At 46.2% G+C, this 16,088-nt stretch overlaps 1 protein-coding gene across 2 annotated transcripts in view; it reads left to right on the top strand.

The window, feature by feature from the left end:
• The first annotated feature begins 695 nt into the window (after positions 1 to 695).
• Positions 696 to 16,088, top strand: part of runx2b (RUNX family transcription factor 2b) — a 42,367-nt gene continuing 26,974 nt past the window's right edge. Inside the window, exons 1-2 of one of the 2 annotated variants that reach the window (XM_062467927.1) lie at positions 696 to 1,135; positions 1,356 to 1,479. In XM_062467927.1, the coding sequence (XP_062323911.1) occupies positions 1,422 to 1,479 (58 nt within the window). In that variant the 5' untranslated portion in view covers positions 696 to 1,135; positions 1,356 to 1,421. Of the gene's footprint in view, positions 1,480 to 16,088 lie in introns of both variants that reach the window. The other variant, XM_062467930.1, reaches the window with a different exon arrangement.

The raw sequence follows: 16,088 nt of genomic DNA, 5'->3' as shown, positions 1-16,088 counted from the left end.
AGAGAGAAAGAGAGAGAGAGTGTGTCATTCTTAGTGTGAGAAGGCACCTCTTTCAGAAGAATGACAGGTGGCCATGATTTACGACCTCTTACGGGATTCACTCAGTTTGTCACTGCTGTGAGAGCACAGAGCAGGCGACTAATTCAGCACAGTGGACATGCAAACACACACACACACACACACGTACATACACGTACACGTGTTTAGTCAAAGATTTGAAAGAAAAAGAAAAGAATAGAGGAAAGAGAGAGAAAACGTCCATACTGCAAACACGGGGCAAACCCAACGACTCTAAACTAGTTCTGCAGACACACTCTTCTGTAAATAACCAGAGTTTCACACCACCTCCGTTCCTCTCACATACCCACCCAGCACTCTGCTCTCTCTCTCTCTCTCTCTCTCTCTCTCTCTCTCTCTCTCTCTCTCTCTCTCTCTCTCTCTCTCTCTCTCTCTCTCTCTCTCACTCTCTCTCTCACAGACACACTCATACACACTCTGCCAGCTATCCTCATACGCTCACAAACTCACGTCTTACCCAACTCAGCTCTCCAAGCTCAGAGGCAGACAGGAGCCCTGCGCCAGACAGTTTGAGAAGAAGAGAGAGAGAGAGAGAGAGAGAGAGAGAGGGAGAGAGAGGGAGGGAAAGAGGGAGGGGATGAAAGAGTGAAGGGAGGTAGAAGCAGAGTGCTGCTCCCCATATGCTGGTGAGGCCGAGGCTGTCGAGCAGTCTGCCCCCTCTGAAGCCTCCAGACTCCAGGGAGTCAGACCCCCATCCCCCAGAGAGACTGGAAGAGCTGCCGCACCACGCGTGGAGGGAAGGAGGGATTCAGAGAGGAGGGGGGAGAAAAAGAGACCGGCAAAGAAAGCCGCAACGGTAGGCTGTCCTACTCAACTTTTTTGCTGTGATGACGTCAGAGCCATGTGACCCAGGCTCTCCAGTGACAGCACATGGAAGACAGGAAAGAGACAAGTTTTAAAGCTGGTGCTTGTTGGGTTGTGTGAGGGCTCTGCTCGCCTCCCAAACAACCACAGAACCACAGACGTGCGGCTCGGGGTTGTGTGTTTGAGAGCGACCTGGAGCGTAAATGGTTAATCGTCGCGGCTCGGCATCAGTCACAGGGACCGCGCTAAGCGAGTAAGTAAGCTTCAACCACACTCGCAGAGCAAGCTAGCCCAACACCATCCGATCCATCCGCAAAAACGATATTTGCCTCAACCTTTTTTTTTCTTCGTAAAACCAGACCTGGTCATTACTTGTGGTCATCTGAATAGTTGATACAAAAAAGCAGTTCTTGTGGAGGTTTTTTTTCTCCTTTTTTGCCATCTTCATGACATGGTGCGTGCTCTTGGTTTAGGACGTGTCAAGGGTCACAGAAACCACAGAGGAACAAAAGTGGGTCTCGCTGCGACCAGAGGCAGTTATGGCATCTAACAGCCTTTTCAGTACGGTGACACCATGTCAACAAAACTTCTTCTGGGGTGAGTACTCTGTGATTGACTGATTGACTATCTCAGGAAGTTAGTGTCTTTGTTGGGTTTGGGTTATGGGAAAGGGTCAGGTCTAGGAGCTTGGCTTAGGTTTGGGTATTGGGTCACGTCTAGAGGTTTGGGGATGGGTTCAGGTCCAGTGGTCGGGTCGAAGTTTGGGAATTGGTTAAAGACCGGAGGTTTGGGTTGAGGTTTTGGGATGGGTCAGGTTTAAAGGTTTGAGTCAGGGTTACAGGTTTGAGTCAGGGTTACAGGTTTAGGTCAGGTCTAGAAGTTTGGTTCAGGTGTTGGGATTGGGTCAAGTCTATGGGTTTGGGATAGGTGTTGGGATTGGGTCAGGTCTAGAGGTTTGGCTAGAGGTTAGGGGAAAGGGGTCAGGGTTTGATGAGGGCTTCATGCAACCCAAACACTCTTTAGCCTTGTGTGGCACGCAAAGATGAGAAATCAAAAGCAGCACAATGTGTAACAATATCGACTCCACCTTTTTGTTGTACGAAAACGTGAGATGAAGAGGTGATGTTTACACTACTTGAATCTATCTTTTTGGAGCTGTGTCATTATATAACAAAAACACGCAATTTCTTTCAAACGTAAACAGTCGGATGACAGTCTACGGTCTACAGTTGTGGATTAAAACAAGATGTGACGGGGAAAGAAAGTTTGTCCGAAAGAGTTAGTGTTGGTGTGTCTGTGTTGGTTCTAGGGATTTATGGTAGAGGTCTTGCCCTCTTCATAATGCAAATTGTCCACTCACTGACCATCTGAGATGGTGTTGCTCACTTGGCGTGATGACCATCTACAACTTTAACCTCTCACTAGTCTCTCTATCACATTCTGGATATCAGCCCTCACTGGACTGCAGTCTCTTGTGAATTAAATACTCTTATTTAGACTGATTACACTGCAATACATCAGTAAGGGAACACCAATCTCACCAGTCATTAAGAAAAAGGATAGTTCGGGAAAAAGGATTAGTCAGTCTGTATACAAAGCCTGCTTACCAATATCACACTCCACAGCAAGAAAACAGGATAAATTAATTGCAATTATTCCCCTGAGATATCTTCCATGGTTTAATTAAATTAAAGGAGAAAACATTTGTTCAGTGCAACAAGATAAATAAATGTTTGGATTTTATATATTTTGGAAAATGTCTCAAATCCTAACTATTTCAGGGCCTTACCATACACAAATAGTGTGTAATTGATGACTGTGAACTTTATGATAGTAAATTTTAATTTTTGACGGCTTGCTGTTATTTTTAATAACAGACCTGGTATATTATAACAAATAAGTTCGTACTACAATATAATTTGCTAATTATTGTACTCAGAGAGCAAAACAAATAATACTTTCCTTTCACCAGATGAATTTAAATTTAAACAGAAATATTTTCATTACAGAGTCGTACTGAGTGAGGTTCAACTTAAACAGATTCCTCTTTCGCTACACTCCATATCCTCCACCTCTCCATCCAAATCAAATGTTTAAAAGATGTTTTTAAGAAGTCAGTTGACTCCGTGGTCAGACACAGCTGTGCTCCTCGCCTCTTTGCCGGCTCACAGAAGCACGGTGGGTTAATATGCTCCGAAAGCCCAGGGAGAGAGAGCTACTTCCACCAATCACCACCACCATTACCATGTTAACCTCTGACCCCTGGGTGTGTCTCTGGGGTCAGACCCTGGGAGGATGCAGAGAGGAGCCGCGCTGCAGGAAATTGAAAGCATGCTGCGAGAGACAGGAGGCAGGGTGGCAGATGTTCAAGAGCGAGGATCTATCTGGGAGGAGAGATGATCAACGATCTGTCTATTTAACAAGAGCGAGATTGACATTGTTCCCTGGTCTGTTATTAGCAGTTCAAACACAGTATGTGAACTGGCATATTTAGCTATAATTACATTACATGATAAACAGTATAGAAGAATTGAAAACACTAATAATATGATCAACATCGTGTTCAAAAGGATTTATGGTCATGCCAGAAATTTTGGTAACAGACAAATGGGAAGGATCCACACGTTAAGTGAACATACTGCTTCATGAATTAGTTATCGTCGTTCATAGAATTTATAACAAGTCAAAAAGATTCAATGTATCTAAAAGGTATCATTTAGTAATCTATAAGGCTGCACACTCTCAGCAATAAATCCTACAGTCTCAGTGGGCAAGTACTCCCATTGAATAAGGACCTCGTTAAAATTTGTCTTGGCATTTGGATCAAGTCATTTAGATTTAATTGCCTCGAATACATTTTTTATAACTTCTCATACTGGCAGAAAAGGGAGGGTGGGATCATGTTCAACATGTGTGGCACCCACTGAACCGCCTTGCTTCTCTAGGGAACACTTTGGTTCCTATTTTCTCGATTACAAACTTAATTAGATATAGACAATTACGTTGTGGGAGCAGTTATGATGCAGTAAGCTTGGCGCTTGAGAAATAAAAGGACCAAAATCAGAGAGATCAAAAAGATCCGAGACGACGTTGCTAGAATATGAAGACTCCTGGGTGGAAAACTTTCCCCTGAGAAAATCTCCAATAATTTGCAGGGAAACCCTATATGCATTGAGAAAGGCAGCTTCTGTTGCATAAGCGCTCCCCTCAGATCTAACCACAGCCCTGCGTCGTAGAGACGCGAGGAGACATCTTAAAGGCGAACCAGACATCCTCCCTCCGGCCCTGCCAGGGAGACGTGAAGCCCACTCATCAATAGGTAATTTGAAAAAGCCAAAGGGAAAATCTCATCTCTTCAGTGGCGGCTACTGTGCAGCTAGGCTCTTCCCACAGCTTGGGCCTCAAAGGCACTCTATTTAGCGCTGCTTAATTGTACCTCTGAGGCAAACATGTTATTTAATCCCAGCAGGGTTGTGTTGATGGAGTAAAAAGGTACGTGTGTTAGGAGACCGAATGAAGTAACCACCTATTAGAGAGTATTAGGGCTGGAGGTTTACATTAATCTGAGGCTAATCAGGGACTGAGGTTTTTAACATATCAGTGTTTAATCACGGGGAGATGAATTGGTCCAGTTTTGTAGTCTATGCTAACCAGTGAATGTTGTGGTTATGGAGTCACTCTGGTGACAGTCAGGGTTTAGCTTTCCGTCGCCACGGGCTACACTGCTGTGGTACACTGAAACAATCATGCTCTCACCAGGAATTCTTAATTAACTTAAAATGTCCTTAATGTACTTTAAGATGAACTTTACCTTTCATGACCTTGCGTGTGGCCTTGCGTGCATGTGTTTATGAAATAAACCTCTAAACCAACACTTCAATAGTTCTCTACATGCTCATTCTGAGGCAGCAGAATAGCGATCAGTCTGGGCTCCAAAAACAACGAAAAACAAAAAAGAGAAAATCCATAATAAATGATCACATAATTTTTTGGGGGGGGGCTGTGATTAAAATCATGCTCTGTGGTTTTCATAAGCTTTCCAAAATATTAAATTATTACTTGTATAACAAGCTCTCATGCAGCACAAACAACAATAGAGGCGTTGGATTCCAAAATGTGTTGAGCAAGAAAAATGATGCGAGTTGCTTTTGCCTCATAACGATTAAGCTTTGTTTTTCTATCTAGATCAGACAACCACTGACTCTGACAATCATTTCATAGTTAACCTCAGAGACTAACACTGCCAAAACAAGCATATAGGAGAGAGAGAGGTCTCGCAACTAGAATACATAGAGAAAGCATCAACAAACGCAGGCGGGAGAGTTAACATTAACTCAGTGCGAGTGTGTGTTCTCTTTTGTATTTTCTTTATCTTCAGTAGCTCTTACAAACATGCCCCAGGGCCAATTGCACTATTATGATAAGGATATCTGCCAATTGCCTCCACTTGCTGTAAGACGTCTTGTTGCGAGTGCTGGTAAATAGGCAGGTTTTACCCACAGAGATTGTAAGAACAGGGATCAACAATCACTCACTTAAAAAAATATATAATTATTATTGATTTATTTTTGCGGTTGCAATTAAAATTGATCATTGTTAAATCTGGTTCTGTAGAGACCCACAGCTGGGTGTTCAGTTAAGACTTGTGATGAAGAGAAGTTTAAATGGAGATAAACTGAAAGCTTTGAGCTCCCAAAACCACAAACATGTCATTATACCACAGATGAGTGCAGGCTCACACATACTGTTTAATGGATTACAACCCTGATATTGAATTTAACATAATTATTGAATGTTTGAACACTGCCTGCCGTGTGCTATTTTCACACTTAACAAGATCTGACATTCCTCCATCAGTTTAAACTGCATCCCACTACGAAGTAAAGTGATCTGATACAGGCCTTCTGGGAGGAAGTAACTACCTAGTACCAGGCTTACCTTGGAAACAATAGCCCCTAATGAAACATAAAACCTGCATTATATCCCCATCATTACATACTCCATTTGCCGCTGCTGTTTTTAACCTCTCATTTTGCGCTTGTTCCCCTTATGAATTGTAAACTTTATTGTTTTTAATTTATTCTTTCAAGGTGTTTATGGAGAGATGGTGTTTACAATACAAGGGTTCAGAACTGTGAAAATAAACAGCGGGCTACAGTGAAATCTTTAGCTGTGTCTCTGCTGGTTTTCCCCGCTCTGCTTCTCAGCGAGTGGGCCAGGGCTCTCAAGCCCTGGCGTCTTCCATATTTCGATGAGGGGAAATCTGGAGTGTGGAGGCTGTTTGGGTTGTCGCCGTGACGACGTGAGGGAGAGCACCACCGCGCCACCTACACAAGGCTCTACCTGTTCTGCAGGACTCGGCAGAAAGGCCAGGTTTTTCTCCTTGTTAGTTTAACCCTGCAGGAATGTGGGATCCCCTCTGACTGAGGCACAGCTCCTACATATATATCCGATCACATAGGGAATGCTAGGTGGGTTAGTGTGAGGGTGGGTTAAGGGCTAGGTGGGTTAGGAGCTAGGTGGGTTAGGGGCTATGTGGGTTAGGAGCTAGGTGGGTTAGGGGCTAAGTGGGTTAGGGTCTGGGTGGGTGAGGGGCTTGGTGGGTTAGGGGCTTGGTGGGTTAGGGGCTAGGTGGGTTAGGGTGGGTTAGGGGCTAGGTGGGTTAGGGGCTAGGTGGGTTAGGGTGGGGGAGGGGCTTGGTGGGTTAGTGCAAGGGTGAGTTTGGGTGCTCGTGTAAAGGTGAGGATGAGGATCAAGTTAAATTCAACAGGGTGAATCTTCTGTGATGATAGCACGGCAGCAGATCACTGGAACTGGCACATCACGAGAACTGAGAATCCAAAGTGAACGTTTACTCCAATCATTATCATTCAACAGGACATTGAGAAACACAGTGAGAACGCAAAAAATATATTTAACTTGTTTCTTAAAATCCAATTTAGACAATGCAAGCGTTAAACCTGTACATGATGCTGAACACACTGTAAATAGGTATAGTGTACCTGCACGGTGTCGGGCGGTGAGTACAGTATGATGGCTGGCCTACAGTGTGGCGCTGGGTCTTTGATGTCAGGAAGGTGGGTGGTGTCAGGGAGGTGGGTGGTGTCAGGAAGGTGGGTGGTGTCAGGGAGGTGGGTGGTGTCAGGGAGGTGGGTGGTGTCAGGAAGGTGGGTGGTGTCAGGGAGGTGGGTGGTGTCAGGAAGGTGGGTGGTGTCAGGAAGGTGGGTGGTGTCAGGGAGGTGGGTGGTGTCAGGGAGGTGGGTGGTGTCAGGAAGGTGGGTGGTGTCAGGGAGGTGGGTGGTGTCAGGGAGGTGGGTGGTGTCAGGAAGGTGGGTGGTGTCAGGAAGGTGGGTGGTGTCAGGGAGGTGGGTGGTGTCAGGAAGGTGGGTGGTGTCAGGGAGGTGGGTGGTGTCAGGAAGGTGGGTGGTGTCAGGGAGGTGGGTGGTGTCAGGAAGGTGGGTGGTGTCAGGAAGGTGGGTGGTGTCAGGGAGGTGGGTGGTGTCAGGAAGGTGGGTGGTGTCAGGGAGGTGGGTGGTGTCAGGAAGGTGGGTGGTGTCAGGGAGGTGGGTGGTGTCAGGAAGGTGGGTGGTGTCAGGAAGGTGGGTGGTGGAGGGGGCCCAGGTGTCAGTGACAGGAGAAGCTGTCTGTTTGATTAATGCTCTCACTCATACTGGCACCTGGAACCAATCCCCTCCACCCCCTCCTCCCCCCCCCCCCCCTCGCCTCGGCAAATGTACACGTGTGTGTTCATGCCACGTCAAAGTGTGTGTGTGTGTAGGTGTTTGTACCACACCAGAAGTGTGTGTGTGTATCTGGTGTTAATGTACAGCCGGAAGGAGACAGAGATGTATGGGGGTGAGGAACAGGAGCTGGATAGTGTGTGGTGTCATTAATAGCACACAGGCCCATCTCCTAAATTGCTCAAATGACCGTCCCACACACTCATGCCGGCAGCGTTGAGGTGTTGATGCAGCAGATCAGATACACACCTGAAAATCTGAGTTGCTTTCCCTCCCTTCAGTGCCCACCCAGGCCTTTTATGGTAATCTGACAGCACTGGCAACTGAGGATGAGGGAGGCCAGTGTGTGTGTGTGCTGTATGTATTTGTGTGTGTGTGTGTGCTGTCTGTGTGTGTGTGTGTGTGTCTTTGTAAGAGGGAATAGAGCCTCATATCAGATACAAAGAGAGGGATCAGTTTGCGCTTGTGAGCCATAGCGTAGGAGCAACACAAGAGACTGTCTCTTTCAAACCACCTCACATCTGCCATGGCGGGGGTGGTCATTTATTATGACACCTACCAACCCTCCCTCCCTCCCCCACTACTCCCTCCCTCCCCCACTACTCCCTCCCTCCCCCACTACTCCCTGCCTCCCCCCTTCCCCTCCCCCCTTCCCCTCCCACACTTTCAGGAAAGGGGCAGTGACAAATGTGATAGGTGGGCGTCTCTTTGGTCACTGCACTAATCAGACCAGTCACCTCCTCACCACCTGTGACGCACACACACACACACATGCATACACACACACACACACACACAGGGAGTGAAACTGTATACACCCCAGAGACACAAAAGCTATAGAAGAAGAGTGTGTAGTACACAGGTCTGGCTTTGAAGTGTACAGTAGTTTCTGTAGCTGATACTGACAGGTCTCCAGGGAGTACAGTGAAGCAAGGGACAGCAGCACTCATTTGGAAAGTGGCCTCCTGAGAGAGAGAGACAAAGACAGAGAAAGAGAGAGAGAGGCAGGCAGAGAGAGAGAGAGAGAGAGAGAGAGAGAGAGAGAGAGAGAGAGAGAGAGAGAGAGAGAGAGAGAGAGAGAGAGAGAGAGAGAGAGAGAGAGAGGGGAAGAAAAAACTGGAATATCAGAGAGAAAATGAGAGAATAGGGGATTTCTCCTCTGCACCATCAGGGACAAAAGCACAATAGGGACCGAGACCAAACACCGAGACTCACACATGCTGTAATGTGTGTTGTTGCTATAGCTGCTATGACCAGACAAAGCCATGACACAACCGTGACAAAGAAGTGCCTAGCCATGACATGACCGTGACAGAAGTGCTACACACAAACTCTGGGAAAGTATTATCCCTGACTCTCTGTAACTTGTGTTGCCATAACTTCAGAAAGATCGGGCTTGTCAGCTCGTCTCTCACTGACAGACATTGAAGTTGTTTGAGGAACTTGATGTGAGTATCTTACATTGTTAGTGACTCTCCAGTTTACAGGCACTTTACCCCTGTTTTCTTTGGGTGGGCCTCTTTCCCTCCTCTGTCTCCTGATCCACAACATCCATCTAATACATTTGCATCTCATCAAACAGCAGCCAGAACCTGCCTGAGACAGTCTGTCTGCGTGCTGCGTGTTTCTGTCACTCACTCACTCCACTCACTCACAACTATAGACAGAAGCCTTGGAGAAGATAGGGGAGCTTAGCCGAACTCCAATGTTTTGTTGTTCCGTCAACGCCTTCATCGCTCGCTGTCATCTGTTGTTCACTGACTGTCTATTCCACCCCTGAGGAAATAGAACTCTCTCTCTCTGTGTTTTTCTCTTTCTTTCTTTCTCTCTCTCTATCTCTCTCTCTCAATCTCCTCTATTCTCAATCTCCACATGCTTCCCAACTTCCTCTCTTGTCAGGATTTTTCAGGAGGACTCAACAATACTGTTTATGTGTGACTTTCTATGTGTATTAGTGTGTGTGTGTGTGTGTGTGTGTGTGTGTGTGTGTGTGTGTGTGCATACATGAGGGTAAAAGAGAGTGAAAGAAAGAAAAAGAAAAAAAATCTCAGACTAAAGTCTACTCGCAGTTACAGCTAAATGACAGGCTTGGGGCCGTGCTCTTTTGATTTGTATTGTTTTCATTTTATTCCTTGTTTGGGAGGGAAACGCAATTGGGACAGAGAGAATGAAAGAAAATACTGTGCCGTTCTGTCTCGGGAGAATTGCTTTCTGCACAAACAAAAATAACAGTCATGTTTTTTTGCTGACAAATGCATTTCACGTGTGCCTTTCTGAAGCTGTGTTCTATTGTTGTCTTATTCATAAGCATGGTCCAATTCCAGCACACAAAAGAGAAATATATTTTAAGTTAAATTACAACGATACAACTTTAAGACGGATGAGAAAAACAGCACACAGTGGTGTCACAATTTGTAAGCTCAGTAAATGTGCAAAAGAAGAAATCTTGGAAATATAGTTCCATGAGAATCACAAGATCTAAGCTATCTTACATCTGCTGAAGATAGCTCTGTGCTATTGTTTACTGGTTATGTCTGGTGGAAAAAGCTTGATGAGGATCAGTTAGAGTTGTGACCTTCACTTCATACAGTACATTTTAGCACACAAACACACACATATGTACACACATATACACGGCAACCCCCCAGTCCCTGCGAACGCAGCAGAAACAGTAGAGTCAAGCTCTCTGGTAAACAAACACTAAGAAGCTGTTGGGAGTCTCCAGTGGGCCTCCAAATTACAGTCTGGTTAACCAGAGTCTCTGAGCCAGCCCTTTACTGCTACACGCACACACACGCACCTACGCACACATACACACACAAGCATGCACGTTTACACCCACATACTCATATGTACCAATACACAGATATAGGCACTCAAGCATAGGCAGGAACAGACACGTATATATGCACATACACACCAACGCACCCGCACAAGAGTACAACTACACACACAAAGGACCGAGAGGCTGGGGGCTTTTATAGCGACCAGAAGAACGGTAGCTGGCTAACAGCTGACAATCAGATAATTGAGTACATTATAAGTTAATGTAGCTAAAATTGTTAACTAGCTAGCCTAGCTAGACAATGTTATTGCTCAAATCCGTTCGATAGCTAGCTAGTCTACTTTACTGTGAGTTAGATAAACCTTACCTTCGTAGTTGTCGATGTAGCTCGAAATGTACAATTTGAACCCCTTTTCCCTCTTGCTTGAAGGGCAGAAACATAGAACCTTATGTAAATCATTAATTGTCATTTTGGGAAGATCACCGACGACCTACTCATAAAAAAGGCATTTAGTGTGAGAGAACTTACATAACTGCTAGACTAGCTACCGGAAGTTGGTGACCTGCATTATGGGTCAAGATTTGCAAGTGTAAAACTGTATATAGACGCGGAATATACATTTGTATCTTGTATCTATGATTTTCAAAAGCGCAGAAAAGATTTGTATCTTTGAAAAGTGATTTTTAAAAGCGCATAAAAGATTTGTATCTTCAAAATCCGATTTTCAAAAACGGAAATGTCAGCATCAGCCAGGTCAACAGCTTCTGGTGGCTACAGTAGCAGTTAAGTTAGATCTCAGTCTCACAAAATGCTGTTTTTTACAAGGAGTTTGGATGATCTTCCCTAAATGACAAGTAACGATGTGCATAGGATTCTATGTCGCTGCCTTTCAAGCAAGAGAGAAAAGATGTTCAAATTGTATGTGTCGAGCTACATGGAAAATTATGAAGGTAAGGTTTATCTATCTCACACACAGTAAAAGTAGCTAGTTCTATCACAAGGTAGCTTAGCTATCTAGGGATTGAGCAATAACATTAGCTAGGCCAGCTAATTAGCCACTTTTAGCTAAATTATAATGTAATCAATGATCTGATTGTCAGCTTGCTTGCTAGTCGTTAATGTTAACACATAAATAATTGGTCAGTTATGTGTTCCCTACGGATAATCTAACATGGCTTTCTCGGTTTCTAAGAAAAATCTAGAAATGGGAGAGATCTCCGTGAGGGCGACCTGTTATCGGTCCATGAAAAAAGTGAGAAGTTGCACAATGGACTGTAAATGGACTGCTTATATAGCGCTTTTCTACCTTAGCGGCACTCAAAGCGCTTTACAATGTTTGCCTCTCATTCACCCATACATACTCACACATACCGACGGCAGCGAGCTACCATGCAAGGCGCTGGCCTGCCCATCGGGAGCAACTTGGGGTTCAGAGTCTTGCTCAAGGATACTTCGGCACGTGACCTAGGAGGAGTCGAGGATCGAACCGCCAACCTTGCGATTAATAGACAACCCTCTCTACCCCCTGAGCCACAGCCGCCCCACAAGCTGAGTGTAGGTTTAAGAAAGCAATATCTAAGGGTTAGCGTAACCTGTTCTGGTTATTAAAAGCCACGTCTGATTGGCTGCATTGAAACATGTAGCCAGGAAATTGAAAAAAAGGCGACCAAATACAGATTAAAACTAAAGTAACAAGCCTGGTTTTAAAATGTATGAAGTAGAAAGTACAGATATTTGTGTACACATTTTAAGGAGTGAAAGTAAAAAGTTGTCAGAAAAATCAATAGTGAAGTAAAGTACTGATACCTGAAAAATCTTGAAAAATACTTCCAATCTCTGCTGATAATGAGCCCCCATACATAATGAGGGCTGAGATATCGTGTGTTATCGTCTTGAGTTGAGGATTGTAGCAGCATGGTGATTGTGCTTGGTGAGTGACATTACTGAACCCACCACACTGAGAAGCTCACCTTCACTTAGGATCAGGGAACTTCCTGGTTCTCACCCTATGGTGGGCCAAGCCTGAGTCTAGATGTATTGTAAAGTTTATTGACAGTTAGAGACGATTATTGAAACAACCCTATTCTTTTTGAGTGTGTTGTGGTCCTGTTGGAGGGCTCAGCAAGGTTCAGGCCTGGCATTAGCCGTCTGAAACGATGGATCTACTGGAGACATTTCTGTCTCCCAGGGCTGCCAGACTCCATCAAAATGATATATGGCACCATGAAATGAGGTTTTAAACATTTAACGTTATCAATTCTGGAAAGATGATTTAAATCTTTTGCTTCCACAGTGAGAGAGTACTCCAAGTGGACAATTTAATTGTCAGGCTGAGACCACATCCCAACAGTCTCAATGCCAAGGAGGCATTTTATGTGTAAGGCATTTAGATACTCTCCTATGTCATAACGCACACCACAAAATGGATCATTTTTTGAAGAACAACGTTTCACAATGAAATTGATGTTCCCTGTGGGACTCTCCCAGACTGAGACTCACTGCTCAGGACTGCTCAGTACATTTTAATAACAGAAAGCAGGCGTCATCTGAATCTCAGCTTGGGGCAGAGCACACACACCATAAGACGCCCTTCTACCCTGGAAGAAACAACGGTTTGTCTTGCTCGGAAAAACACAAGGTCATGGGTCGCATTATCAGACAATACTCATTCATGTCCTGTGAAATCATGTTTCCCCAGAGTGAGTCTTTTATGCCTTTCGTTTTTGGGGAGGGGGGGGGGGAGGGATGGTGGTGGTTTGTCTGAGGACATCCTCAGGACTAACAGCCCCTCTACTCCCATCCATCCCTCCCCCCACTCCCAACCTCCTAATCACCTTAGCCCCTCTTTCTGAGTCATAGCTGACCAGTAGCTTAATAGCGTTGGTGTAATTACAGGCTGGAGTTTTGGGCTCAGGTCCAGCTCTTGGCTCTGACACGGCTGAACTTGCTACCCCACTGTCAGCTTCACTCATTATACCATCCAGCACGCTTGACTGGTAGGCTGGGCCAGGAACTCCAGGACCAGTACATGTTACATGTGAGGCCCTGACTCCAAGGCCAGTCAAGAGGATCACACATGGATCTCTGCCTGCTTTTAAATGTCTAAATGCTGAGGAATCTGATCCGCTAGATGGCTCCGGGTTGTAGAGTTCATAGTCGGTAGTTTGGACTGTGTCCATGGTGAATGAGAGCGAGCTGGATGTGTGTCAGGAGAGAGGGAGGGATCCAAACCCCAAAACAGAGTGCTGTGGCTGGGTCTGCTTCCCCCGGTGCTGTGGCCCTTTCTGTGACCACCACTCTCTTAGTTTCTCACTTTCCTTTTCTCTCTCTCTCTCTCTCTCTCTCTCTCTCTCTCTCTCTCTCTCTCTCTCTCTCTCTCTCTCTCTCTCTCTCTCTCTCTCTCTCTCTCTCTCTCTCTCTCTGTGCTATCTGATTGGCTGCTCTCAGAGAGCTGGACGTACAGTGGCTTTTAGTTTTGAATCGATGTTGATGTTTACATGTTACACACTGAGACTTGTGCAGAGTGCAGGGTAGTCAAGCTGGGCCCGGGAAAGCAAGCTACATCTCTGGCTTCCAGCAGAGTCTCAGTTACAGCGGGTGAAAGCTGTGTCTGCTAAAAACCCCAGTATCCCCACCATGCGAGGGGAGCCAAGCTAAACAGACACGTTCTATGCATTATGACCGTCCAAAATAAAACATTAGCATACAGTGCCCTGCCAGGCATATCATTGTCGTTCTAGAAGGCTATGTTTATGTCTGTGTTCAATTGAGCATCCACTGAACACTATTTTCTTGCTTGGCCTTCTCCTTTCGACTTCCTTACATCGAAGTTTGACTTGGTGCACCTGGACATTCCTCCTCTCCTCTTACATCCATACATCCTCACCTCTTTTCCTTCCTTCCCTCCCTCCTTTTCTCCAGCTCTCCTGTCAGAGCGGTGGGAGGAGGAAGCGTTGGAGACCCTGGGTGATAGCGGATAGCCCCCCTGCGAATGCTAGTCTGGAGCGCTGCCTGTGTGCCTCTCTCCCCAGTCACTCTATCCATCTCTTCTGAAGCGCACACCTCACATAAATCATCCTCAATCTACTACAGGACAAGGGGAACCTAGTGAAATCCCCCTCTATAAATCTGGTATTAGTTTTACCTCACATAATGAATACAGCTAAACGGTCCTGGATACATGAGAACAGCATGTCTTGCAGATGTACTATAAATATTTTGAAACTAGCCGGGTAGTTTGCAAAGGGGAAGTAGACCAGTGAAATACACAGAGGAAAGAAAAAACTGTAAAGTGGAATGTTGGCCTAGCCCAAGTGTCTGTATTGTCTTTAGCACCTACAGAGGTTCTCCGTCCAAAATCAACGCGCTTTACAGGGTTCCGATTCCCAGCCATGGCTCTGTACCACTCCTGGACGTGTCAGGTCTCCTTCCAACCAATCCTTCAAGCCTGTCTCCCAGGGCCCAGCTCATTGTTTGATTAATAGTTGGATCACACCAGATTGAGTGATAGATGGTTTGAAGGGAAGGCCAGCGGGTCTAAGGTGGTGCTCAGAGACCAGGCCTGCGGGAGGAGGCCAGGGGGAGGAGGCCAGGGGGAGGAGGCCAGGGGGAGGAGGCCAGGGGAGGACGGCAGGGGGAGGAGGCCAGGGGAGGAGGCCAGGGGAGGAAGCCAGGGGAGGAGGTGATTAGTCACAGTGTCTTGATGAAGTGTCAGGACTCCTGATAATGCTGCTAACGACATAAAGAGAGTGCAGAATTTATAAATCCGAACTTGTGTGATGAAGTCTGAGAATGGATTTATTATTGAATGTGAGACAAACTATACCAAACACACCACACACACACACACACACACCCAAGAGTGCTGTGTATGCAGCCACATTATAGAAACTGTGAGATCCACCCATTTTTCTGGATGTTGCCCCAGGCACTGTTACCATATCCTATCACAGTGCTACCCGAACCCCAATTACACACACTCTCCCTCACACACACACACACACACACACACACACACACACAAGGTGCTGTGACAGCAGGTGCTGTGTGACACGTCAACATCAGAGGGATCCTTGGTAGACGGCGGAGTCTGAAGGCCGTGCCTGACGCTGACTTGGGTCGTTAGGACTCTTTAATGGCACCCTTCATCACACATTACTGCTCTATTTTCTCCTCTCCCCGGCCACAGCAGTTCCTTTTTGTTCCTATTTTTAAGCACAAGTGATCTCAATTAGGGACCTCCATGAAGGCAACGGGCGGCAGACAGTCAGAGCAATAAGAGCGGAGAGGAAATTGTCTTGATACTCCCCCTCTCTCCCCCCACCACAAGCACCCCCCCCCTCCTCCATCCCTGGCACCCCTCCCCCTCTCCCCCCACCTCAACCCCCCCCCTCCTCCATCCCTGCCCCCCCCTCCCCTTCTCCCCCCCACCACAAGCACCCCCCTCTTCCTCCATCCCTGCCCCCCCTCCTCCACCCACCAACCCCCCACCTCGCTTTCCATGCTACACTCTGCCATGTTGGGAGCAGAAAGCATGACTGAAATATCACACACACGCTGACAGGACACAGAATTCTCTCTCATACGGTCTCTCGTCGCTCTCTCTCTTTCCCTCCCTCCCTCTCTTTCCCCTCTCTCTCCGTCCAACAGTTTTTGGCAGCTGTCATTCTTCCTCTGTTTC

This window comes from Osmerus eperlanus, chromosome 8 (genome assembly GCF_963692335.1).
Source record: "Osmerus eperlanus chromosome 8, fOsmEpe2.1, whole genome shotgun sequence".
NCBI classification, from domain to species: domain Eukaryota; kingdom Metazoa; phylum Chordata; class Actinopteri; order Osmeriformes; family Osmeridae; genus Osmerus; species Osmerus eperlanus.
This window is presented reverse-complemented; position numbering and strand designations above follow the sequence as displayed.